General features: G+C 33.1%; 1 protein-coding gene across 1 annotated transcript in view; it reads right to left on the bottom strand.

The window, feature by feature from the left end:
- Positions 1–12,640, bottom strand: part of LOC136030909 (atrial natriuretic peptide receptor 1-like) — a 259,668-nt gene that overhangs the window by 168,911 nt on the left and 78,117 nt on the right. The window contains exon 8 of the mRNA XM_065710006.1: positions 8,135–8,311. Coding sequence (XP_065566078.1) covers positions 8,135–8,311 — 177 coding nt within the window. The remainder of the gene's footprint in view (positions 1–8,134; positions 8,312–12,640) is intronic.

The raw sequence follows: 12,640 nt of genomic DNA, 5'->3' as shown, positions 1-12,640 counted from the left end.
AAAAGAAAGGTAACGTCCCAATGTTTAAAAAGTGAGCAAGAAAAAATGGCCTGCAGCTTGTTTCTAGGCATGACGAACATGAGCGGTATGATATTTATTGGTCTCACTAATATTGTTAATATAGCATTAGATTTAAATGTTATAGTGGGTTAAACTTTAAAATGTACCGTCCATATGGGGCTAAGCGAAGAATGGTGTCCAACGTCTATATGGGGCCCAACGAAGAATGGGGCCCAACGTCCATATGACGTTATTGCCAAATGGGGCAGGAAGAGACTGTAAGGATTAGAACTTATTCGAAAAAAAACTAATGAATAAGACCTTAATACATTGAAGTGAATTGGGGGAGAGGTAGAGCGTTCACACTAGTTAGTACTAGTTAGTTTTTGAAATAGAAGTGGTAGTTACACGTGTGCTTGCTTACATGTTAGTCTCGCTTGGGTTCAATAGTTGAGGGGGAGGTAGAGCGTATGTTTTCCTCAGATTGTTTGGTGCTGACATGATTTATTAGTGGCAGCCATAGCAGTCGTACTAGTTAGTCTTAGAAACAATAGATGTAATCACACATATGTCTTTACAACCTGACCTTACTTGGATTGAATATCTCCTATTAGTTGACGATAAATGTAGCACTATGAAGGAGCTATATAGCCCTGTAAAAGCCAATTTGATTAAAAGATTACTGATCTCTAACAGATGGTGTACCGAACACAGTTGGAACAACAAAATGAATTTTACACCAAGAAAAATCAAAAAAAAAACGTAAACAGGTTCGTTTGTCTCTCTCTCTCTCCCTCTCTCTCTCTCTCTCTCTCTCTCTCTCTCTCTCTCTCTCTCTCTCTCTCTCTCTCTCTCTCTCTCTCTCTCTCTCTCTCTCTCTCTCTCTCTCTCTCTCTCTCTCTCTCTCTCTCTCTCTCTCTCTCTCTCTCTCTCTCTCTCTCTCTCTCTCTCTCTCTCTCTCTCTCTCTCTCTCTCTCTCTCTATCTCTCTCTCTCTTTGCTTTCTCATAGGAACAGTTGATGTAAAACTTGGGCAAAAGATTATATTACGGAACGTAACTGTTTTGCTGCAATTATCACTATTTGACCAAATTCAGTCGTCTACCCCAATGCTTTCTGTTTGTTGGATTCAATCATGGTTTATTTTACCTGTTCGTTTATTTTTATTTATTGTTTTTTGTAAGTGCATAAGGAGTGTAAGTTGTTTTTTTTTATCAGCGAATTTCCAGAACTGGATTGAACTGAATTTGAAACTGGCCTACCAAATATTTTAGAGCTATATTAATTATATATGAATTTAAGTTACATTATATTAATATTATGTCCCCCTGAATGTCCAAAATTGGCGATTGTCGACATTCAACGGTGAATACCTGAATTACCCTTGTTTTTTCTTCTCCTTGAATTTAGTCACCGTTACCAGTCAACTTTTTCATTCTATGCAAGGTTTGACGGTGACAGGTTTACTTAGGTTAGGTTGGGTAAGGTTACGTTAAGTTAGATTAGGTTTTTTAACTCATTTCTAAGATTTATAACCCGATTTAGCCTAACTTAACCTAACTTTAACTTTTATCATCAAAGCTTGAATAAGACTGAAAAAGCTGATTCGCAAAGCTAATTGAATCTAAGCAGAGAAAAGGAATTTCGGACATCCACCGGTGAATGTCGACATTAACGAGATTTCGGACATTCACAGTAACATATTTATGTTGTAGCCCTCAATTTTATTATTATTTATTCATTTATTATAATAATTTTTTCTAAGAGGTATTTCATTTGGAAGGGGTGGTCAAATAAACTTTGGAGGGGGCTTATTCGGTTGGAAACCGGAAGCTCTGGGGCTATTTGTAAGAATCAAAAGTTATCGAAGGGTACCTATCCTCCTCCCATCCTTTTTCCCCAAATGTATATGATCAAAATTTGAGTTAGCCATTTGCTTCAAAGCCAAATAGCCATCATCAGATAGCCATTTGGTTTCAAAGGCCAAAGAACTACAAACACCAAAAACAAGAAGAACGATAGGGAATTTTTTTCACAATTCCATATTGTTATTCTTGTTTTTTGGTGTTTGTAATGGAAAGGCAGTGTTGCCTCTGTCGCTATTTAGGCCAAAGAGCTTTACCCCCGAGGTTAACAAAATCTCCCAGAGCCCCTGGGGTAAGGGCTGTAAGTTGTACAAGTTGCCCATTATTACTATATAAGGTTTTTAGGAAAAGGTGGTCGCATAAATCTTGGAGGATGCTCATTCAATTGGAAATCGGAAGTACCAGTTCGCTTCTTAAGAATCAAAAGCAATTGGAGGGTAACTACCCCCACCCCCTCCAAATATGCTTAGAGTGTTAATATGAAACTTTAAGGATGTATCAGGGATATGTAGGGAGTAGCTGAGGGTAATAGGTTGAAACTTTCAAGATATGTTGAGGGAAAGCCCCGGGCAAGGATTGTAAATTTTACGATTTATAAATTGTTTACATCCAGGACTTTTCAATAGGAACATGGGACATTTTTGATTATGGGTGTATCAGATGAGGCCAGGGGTTTTAACGTATAATTTTGGAGAATGTAGAAGGGTATCTTAAACTAAATATAAAAGTACTATATAAATCAAGTTTATCAAAAATAGATCTATAATATCTTAAGAACGGCTGAGGGTATTAAGCTCAAAGTTTCAGAACGTACTGAGAGGGATATTTCAAAGTGGTCAGAAGGCTGCCAATCCCCTTCCATGTTTTCTTTGCAGCCCCTTTTAAAAAACATTCAATCAAAATTAAGAGATAGCCATCTTGTTCAGAATAGTCTAAAAATCAGATAATTATGCATAGGGTATTAAGTTGAAACTTACAGGGTATGTTTAAGGGATATTGAAAAGTGATTGGAGGAATACAAGCCCCTTCCCTTGCCCTTTTTAGACGCCTGCTCCCTCCAAAACTGGTCAAATATTGAAAAAATGATTTTGCTCAAAATAGGCAAAAGGTCTAGTAACAATGTCTCCGGGGATGCAATAGCCCCAAAGCACCCAGGGCAAGGATTGTAAACTATGCAAATTTGTCTCTTTTATTTAATTGCAGGACTTGTCGTTAGGAAAAGCGGGAATGTTTAATTTTTATTTTATTCGAAAAGATTATGTGTATTCAGATGAAACTTCAGGGAATGTTGAGGGGCATGTTTAACTAAATCAAAAGATTCTATCTATATCCAGTTTTTGAAAAAAAAAAAAATATATTTGCTTTATCTCGAGAACGGCTGAAGGTAGTAAGTTTAAGCTTTGAGGGCATGTTGAGGGGCGGGGGCTGGTTAACCAGATCTCCTTCCATGCACTTGTTGGCTTTAAAGTCCCCATGGGCATTTGATCAAAATTTTGAATAGCCCTCTTGTTCAAAATAGTTGGAAATTCAAAAAGATATTCTTCCACGGAGGACAAAACCTTCCACAGGCCCGGGGGCAAGGGTTTTACAATACATAAGCTGCCCTTTGTTTATATAATATATATATATATATATATATATATATATATATATATATATATATATATATATAGGGGGGGGCAAGATTGATCTTGTGTCCCCAAAAAGGCTAACGGTATTAACATAAAACCTTTTGAAAATGTTGAGGGACATGGAGATCAAAACAATCCTTGCCCCCAGGGTAAGGGTTGTAAATTTTTAATTCTTGATAATTGACAACCAAAGCATAAGGGTCTACTGCCTTTTTCCCCTTTCTCTAACCACCAAAGTCTAAAGCTTGTTGCTTCATTTGTACTTTACTGAAAACAAAATATATTACAAATATTTTCTTTTATTTTTACAATACAAATAAATAAGAATAGAAATTATGGTTCAGGAAAATTCTGAAATACTGAGTTTCCAAGAATTATTATCATTATGTACGACTATTCAGTTTATTTTCATTAGTTCTTTCCATTCGTCCTGATTATTATAGTGATTCAATATTTACTTTTTGTCGATATTTTGAAAAATAAAAGTATAGTGTTCAAGGTACTTAGTTTTCAGTAAACTCTTGGTTGTAGTAATTTTTGTTCGTTTTAAGTTTGACATAGACATTCAATTTAATTTTTACTCGTTTTAAGATTTATTTATTAATCTATGTTCGTACCTGCTATCTATATGTTTTCTATGATAGTTTATTTTAATTATGTTCGTTTTGGGTTTCATTAATTCTTTAATTGTAATTTTTGGTCGTTTTGAGCTTGAATTATTATATTTCTGCTTGTCTGAATACATTTCTGCTTGTCTGGAGTTTGATATGGGTCTTTACTTTTCTTTGAAAAGCTTTTTTTGGAAAGTTCTGTTTAGTTACCAAAAAAACATCAAATAAGTTATCTTCATGGTTTTTTTGCTGTTAAAAGAAGACACCTTATCTACGACAATCGTTGTCAACAGTAGTTCGACTTTAGGCTCAGCAATAGTCCAACATTAGTACAAAACCTGATAACTCTTTCCACAATGAATATAAATCATCCCAAATTTATTAATGTAATTTGACCGTCGGCATAAACGTAATTTCGGTCATTGCGTTGACTTTTAGCTGGATATTACATGGGCCTACGACTTCTTTCATGACTCACTCTTCCCTGGAACCAGCCTTGGAAATCCAATAATATATGGTGATGTGGCCTATTAATTTATAGTTTCATTCTCATCGCATCTTGCTAGATAGATAAATTCTTTATTTATTCAATTCAATATTTTCATTATTTTTATTCAATTTTTTCTGTAGTAATTTTTAAATTTTATTCGATATTCAATTTATTCATTCAATTTAGTCAATGAATTTTATTTAATTGTATTAAATTTTTATTCATTCAGTTTATTCAAGTTAATACTTATTGAATTTTGATAATTTTGGATAAATAAATTATTCACTTCAAGTTTAATCTACATATATAAAAATAAGTTGTTTGTTTGTGTGTCTGTCTGTCTGTCCGCATATGACGTCTGAATTATTTCATCATATACCAATTCAAAAACGAATGTATTCAAGCCGAAGTAGCTGAGTTGGTAAAGCGTTATGTTCCAGGTTCTAGGTCCGAGAGGTCCCAGGTTCGAACCTTGGCTTTAGCATTAATACAAAAGAAGAAAAAAAAACTAAAAAAGGTAAAAACTACAAAAAAAACTAAAAAGAAAATACTAAAAAAACTAAAAAAGCTAAAAAAATAAAAAAAAAACTAAAAAAAGGGTAAAAAACCAAAAACTAAAAAAGAAATAAACTAAAAAAAAGGTAAAAACTACAAAAAAACAAAACCACAAAAACTAAAAAAAAACTAAAAACTGAAAAAGAAAAAAAAACTAAAAAAAGGAAAAAACTGAAAAATAAAGGAGAAAAAGAAAACTAAAAAAAAATAAAAATAAAAACAAAAAATAAAAAAGGTAAATGTATTCAAGCCGAAGGAGCTGAGCTGGTAAAGCGTTATGTTCCAGGTTTTAGGTCCGAGAGGTTCCAGGTTCGAACCTTGGCTTTAGCATTAATACAAAAGAAGAAAAAACTAAAAAAGAAGAAGAAAAAAACTAAAAAAGGTAAAAACTACAAAAAAACTAAAAAAAATACTAAAAAAACTAAAAAGGCTAAAAAATAAAAAAAACTAAAAAAAGGTAAAAAACTAAAAACTAAAAAAGAAAAAAAAACTAAAAAAAACTTAAAAAAGGTAAAAACTACAAAAAAAACTAAAAAGAAAAAAAAAAACTAAAAACTGATAAAAAAAACTAAAAAAAAACTAAAAAAAACTAGAAACTGAAAAAGAAAAAAAAACTAAAAAAAGGAAAAAAACTGAAAAATAAAGGAGAAAAAGAAAACAAAAAAATAAAAATAAAAATAAAAAAAAAATAAAAAAGGTAAAAACTACAAAAAACTAAAAAGAAAAAAGAAAAAAAACTAAAAAAGCTAAAAAAAGGTAAACAAAAAAAACTAAAAAGAAAAAAAGGAAAAAAACAAAAAATTTATTTCATCATATACCGATTCAAGAACGAATGTATATACAGACCGGGACACAGGGAATATAAATGACGACCGGGACACTCAAAGAGAAATTACAGACTGGGACACCGGGACACAAATGACGACTGGGACGTGTGTGTCGACTGACGTCATGTTTGGGTGTCGACTGACGTCATGTTTGTCGACTATAAATGACGACTGGGACACAGGGACACAACTACAAAGGGGACACCGGGGGCACTGGGGGGATATATAAATGACGATGGGGACACAGGGAATGTTTGATTATCACCATCAAACAAAGCTCAAGGGCAATCATTAGAATAATGAGGTATAGATCTGAATACGGATTGTTTTTCCCATGGACAATTACATGTTGCATGTTCAAGAGTTGGTAAACCTGACAATCTATTTACATGTACAGACAATGGGACAGCGAATAATGTTGTACATTCGGAAGTTTTACGTAGTTAAAAACATATATATATATATATATATATATATATATATATATATATATATATATATATATATATACATTCACAGGTGGGACACAGGGACACAACTACAATGGCGCATAACTAATATGGCACGTAACGACATACACGCGCGGGGTGGCTTGGGGTGGGGGGCGAAGCGCCCCCACCAACTAGGTGTTGGGGTGGCTCGAAGCGCCACCCCAACAGCTACTATCATAATAAAAACTTAACACAGACCACATCACCTCAAAATACTGGGATGTTTTATGGAGGAGGGAGGGACATACCAGTTCACAAAAAAACAAAAATAATTTTTACTATACCTTGAGGAGGGGCTTTTTCAAAAAGCATTACAACAAGAGCAAATACCCTGCGAACATGGTCAAAATACTCGATACGTAGCTACTTCTCCAAAATATTAAATAATCCTTTTATTATATTTTGTGTCTTCTTGCTATTGCAACTTATTCAATCAATCAATCAGTTTATTCAGTCAATATATTCAAAAAAAACAGAAACATTTTGACAAGGTCTTCCCTGTAAGGCTCTATGACCAGGAAAAAAAATAGGGAAGCACTAAAGAATGAAACAAATATATAACAAGAAGATTAAATAATGTTAGTCAGCGTTGCATGAAAATTGCCTGGGCTCTTTGCCAGAGTTAAAACCGGTTTCGTGCGACAAACCTGGCAGAGTGTTCAGCATTCCTCCCCCCCCCCCCCCAGAATTCAACTTTTTGGTTCCAATATGGACTTTCTTGGCTATATCTGACCGGAAGGAAATTTGATCTATATCTCTCAGCTTTTGTCTATATCTTATCCAGCTGCTGCTTTTTACTTGTTACCAGTATATTTCCAATGGGTATGGTATTATTTCTTATTTTTCTTCGAAAATTGACCACCTTGTGAACACATTTTTTAACTCTTTGTTCGCCCAGAAAGACTGCTGCCATAGACGATATTTGTTAATCGCACCAATAAACAATTTTATTTGCCGTTTTTATTTTCAGATAGGATTTCCAAGTCTCGCCCAACATTTACTGGCAAATTATTCAAATTTAAACAGGGTGGTTGAAATGGATCAGGATGATATTTTGCTCTTATGCTTTAAAGACGAAAACTGTATTTTTGTATCTCTTTTCCCTTTTTTCATGAATAGTTTTGTTGAACCGGACAAATTTAATTAGCTTCTCAGTCAAATAGTTTTCAATATGCTACTAATTGCTTCTTCCATTGCTGTTGCTGTTGTATTTTAAAAGTTGTTGGAAAAATTGCTCAGTTCTCCGATATAAGTTGATTTTTTCCATCTTGATAAATTGGTTAATAAAGCAACGGAAATTGTTTAAATTGCCAATTAAATTGTGGCAATGAACGAAACTCACTACTGTCGGAACATCTGTGCGACCCTTGATTTAGAGTGTCGAAAATATCGTCAATTTTCCACTTAACTTTGTACCTTAAGTGGGGTCTACGTCACTGAATTGGTATTTTTCTAATAAATTTTTTATACTAATTTCATTTTTTCTTCTTTTTTTACTTCTCTAGGAACGTTCGAGGTTTGTACTAAAGGTCGGAATACGTTATTATCATTAAATCAACCATTCAAGGCTTGTCATTTAATACTTATTGACATGAAATTATTTAAAGTAGAACCTTCTTCAACAAAGTTAAATTTATTTGACAGATCAAAAGAAAAAAAAACTACCTTAACAATATCATGGAGTAGGCTGTATCGGAACATCCAGTCAAGTTTAATCTCTTCATTTTCAAGAATATCTTGAAGTGAACCCCTCGGACAGTATTCAGACAGGATACAAGGCTCGGGAGGGTCTATACAAGCACCCACAAATCGAACCAAATGATCGTGATTCAAATCCTTCATCTGCAATAGAAAAAAACAATTAAGTAAGGCAAAAATAATGAAGCAAATACTTATTTTCAATATAAACAATGTAGTGATTAAGCACACTGCAGCTTTGTTTTTAACCAAGACAACCTTTGTCTGAAAAATTCTTCGAGGAGAACCTAAAAACAGGATAAAAAGTGTGATTTTGGGTCTAATAATGTCTCAGTGTATCCACCGAAAGAATTATGATTCGAGCCCCGAGAGAATTTTTATTGGACAAGCTAAATTGAATTGTCTGCAACTGGAGCATAAAATGCGAACTGCGAAGAAGTTAGATATAAGCTTATTTTTCTCTATGCATAATAATCATTTTGAATAAGAAATAATCATTTTCAAAGAACCATTTTCCGTCATGTAAGTTAAGTATAGTAAAGCCATCAGTTAGATTAACTACTGTGTACTTACAAAGTAAAAATCCTACTGAGCTCTATTTTCCTTTTGCCTGGCAATCTCCATCCTCTTTTTGAATGCTAATCCCAGTTTTCAGGTCATCTTAAGGAGGGAGAATAGCTAATTTGTACCTATATTCCTTTCAAGGCAGTATTTAAGAAATAAACGAAATAATTCGTTATATTTTGAAAAAAACGATTGTATGGTTTTAATACTATATTTACCTCCATTACGGTTAAAATTGATTTTTACTACTTTTTTATACAGTTATTAAAGGGATAGGCATAAGGCTTGTTACTTGTTCATTAATAGCTCAGCACTTATTACTATACTATTATTCCTTAACAATGAACATCAGTATTTTCACAGTTTCCGCTGAAAGGGGAATTAAGGAAAATACAGATGGTTTATGGGGGAAATATTTTGAACTATAGGTGCAACCATTGAAATTTTTAGGCATGTGCGGGTAGGCGAAAAGTACTTCCATCTTACCATATATAAATAGCATAAATCAAGCTATTTAAAGAGATGATTATGGTGAATTCACGTTGCCACCTATATTATGGTGCTTAGATGTCAAAAGTACTTAATGGCTTATCAGAAATTTGTATATTTTTCAGACTTGCAATTTAAGAAACTCTATTATTAATACTTGTAAATTTCACTAGTTTATCAATGCCCAACAAGCATTTTGGGACACCTTAGTCCAGTTCTAAAGATCTATGTTCTTTTTTTCGAAATTTATGGTCTCTAATGAAATCAAAATTTACAAGAAACAAAAACAAAGCCGAAAATATAATTGCGACGAGAAGTTAATATTTTTTTTCAGAACTCAATTTAGCAAATTTTATTCTCAAAGGCACTGATAAATCATAATCACAGTGACTGCAATTCCGAAAGGTGTAGTGGGGGGGGGGCAAAATATATTTTTCAGAGGCTAAAGGAGGCAATTTTTTTAATGAAAGTACCAAAAAAATGTATTTTTGAATGAAAATACGAAAAAACGTAGATTAAAAATGCAGGAGGGGGGTTGTCTCTTCCCACCCTCCCTAATTTCCATCACTTTAACCATATCAAGCATACACCTAAGGATTTTGGAAATGTTTGGGCTTTCACTAAACACTGAACTGCATGAAAAATGTGATTCAAATCCACTTTTAAAACTAAAATCAGTGGCTTCAATTAATGAAAATTTAGGGAGGGAGTATATGGTTTTCGAAATCCAGAGAGGCAATTTTGTTGTCTTTTTTCAGTTTTTTTCAATGAAAATACCAAAAAAATTTATTATCAGTGACAATACCAAATTAAAAGGTATTTTTCGCAATCTAAGGGGTGTCAAATAGCTACAACACATGTCTTTTCTATGTATATGCACTCATTTATGCTACTAAGATTTCAATGTCCAATTTTACATAATAAATAAACAAATGACACGAGAATATAAAGTCAGATTCAAATATTTGGTCAAGCTTGACAAAATTTTTTCCCGATCCGACCCAGCTTTATCTGGGTTAAATTATGGTCCGTTTCGATTTTACCAAATAGGATTCAAAACTTTCAGGATCCTTGGTATTTTAACATAGGAAGATATAAATTAAAAACTAATCGAGCCAAATACTGTATAGCTTTTAGCAACTCCATTAAAGAGTTGTAAAATAAAAAAAAACTGCATTGTAAAAACAAATAATTTGCAACTCTGTAGTACTAACCCAGGAATTTCTTTGTAAGTGATAATTCATCTGCTTTTCCTTTAGGCTTTGTTTAACATCAGAAACTCATAGCAGGTTAAGCAGACTAGTTGAATTTAAGCTACAAAATTATGTATTCTTTATCCTACACTATATTTTGAAGTACCTGACAAGACAAACAACCAACAGTTTAAGGTAGGTTAGAAAGAAAAAAGTCCAAATGATAGATGGCGTTGAGATTTTTCTTTCAGATGCTAGCATTTCCCGCACTTTACGGATTCACCGATAATAACCTCCGAAGTACTCCTGAATTGCAGATAAGAACATTCCAATCACTTTCATCAGTTTTCATTAGGGATAAAACCAATCGAATAAAACGAACGCTGTTTGCCTAGAGAACTAACTGGAAAGAAGGATACATGTTAAGAAAACAATTCTTACTACATAATTTGCAGAATAATCATAGTTAATACACCTTGCATGCATATTTGCTATATTTTATACCCCCCCCAACCCTAATATGCAAATATATAGCCCAAATTATATATCTTCAATGCATTCTGCCACCCGTAACTTGTTTTTCCAGTATTTGCTTCGACACAGTTGATTCATTTTACAGATACAATAGATAAAAAAATATTTGAGCTATATAATTACACATCAAGAGGTAGGTTGGCTGGGGGATAAAGTATAACGGGGCTGTATGCAAAATGTGTTAATTGTAATTATTCTGCATATTATGAAGTAAGAATTGTTTTCTTAAGATAGTAAATATATAAATTGGGTTTATTGTTTATTGTGTTAAGTGAGGATTGAATGTGTTAACTGTAATTATTCTGCATATTATGAAGTGAGGATTGTTTTCTTAATATAGTAAATATATAAATTGGGCTATATTTGCACATTAGGGGGGGGGGGTGTTGGGTCTTGGTAAAGTATAGCAAAGCTGCCTGCAAAATGTGTTAACTATGATTGTTCAGCATATTATGAAGTGAGGATTGTTTTCTTAAGATAGTAAATATATAAATTGCGCTATATATTTGCACATTAGGGGGGGGGGTGTTGGGTCTTGGTAAAGTATAGCAAAGCTGCCTGCAAAATATGTTAACTCTGATTGTTCTGCATATTATGAAGTAAGGATTGTTTTCTTAAGATAGAAAATATACAAATTGGGCTATATATTTGCCAATTAGGAAGGGATGGGGTAAGGTATAGCGAAGCTGCATGCAAAATGTGTTAACTGTGATTATTTTGCATATTATGAAGTAAGAACTGTTTCCTTGCCATGTTTCCTTTTCTCCAGTTAGATCTCTAGGCAAATACCAAACGAAGATGTCACGTCTGCACGTGCAAGAAACTCATTCTGTAGAGCTCTTTTTATTGTAATTAACTTATTTTTCTTTATTTATTGCCAGGTTTTTAGACATCTAGAGGATATTTGAAACACGCGTGGCATCTATTTTTTCTACAGCAACCAGGGCTACGCAGCGCTACTAATCAGTTTAGAAGAAATGAAATAATTCTGTAAACATGGCAAAATCTGTTTTAAAATATTACTAAGAATGTATCTGAATAAAACAAATGTAATTTCCTCAATCTAAAAACAATGAAGAGGACAATGTGATGAAAAATTTCAAAGACAGTGAATCAAACAGTTCGTGTTAATGAACTGTAAATAAGGAGCCACCCGGCTCAACAGTAATCGAAGCTCTAAAAACGGAATTTTGATATCAATAGATTTATCAAAAGAATTGGCTTATTATGGTGATTTTAAATAAATAAGCTTCATTAAGTTTATTCATACCAATAAAAGGCTACGAGCCTGAGAAAATTTTCCCCATCTTCGAAAAAAGGGGCAAGCATCCCCTAAAAGTCGTAGAATCTTAATGAAAATCACATAATCAGATTCAACGTATCAAAGACACCTACTGCCAAAATTTCAAGCTTCTATCTGCAAAAATGAGGTATTTTGTATTTGTTTTTGTTTTTTTTAAAGAAAGATCACGGCTGCATGTTTATTTATTTATTTTTGTGTTTTTCTTCCCCGGTGAGAACGATTCATAAAACACAAGAGCCATTCAATTAGAATAAGAAGTTTTTTTTTAAGTACTTAAAACTTTAGCGTGAAGAACGAAGTATTGGGGATTTCTATTTAAAGCAAGAGAAAACTCCTACCACATTTATTTTTAAAGGTATCGATATTTAGTTAGCTAACTATGCGATTGAC

The sequence above is a fragment of the Artemia franciscana genome, chromosome 9 (assembly GCF_032884065.1).
Source record: "Artemia franciscana chromosome 9, ASM3288406v1, whole genome shotgun sequence".
Classification (NCBI taxonomy): domain Eukaryota; kingdom Metazoa; phylum Arthropoda; class Branchiopoda; order Anostraca; family Artemiidae; genus Artemia; species Artemia franciscana.
The sequence above is the reverse complement of the archived record's forward strand: the minus strand, read 5'-3'. Positions and strand labels throughout refer to the sequence as shown.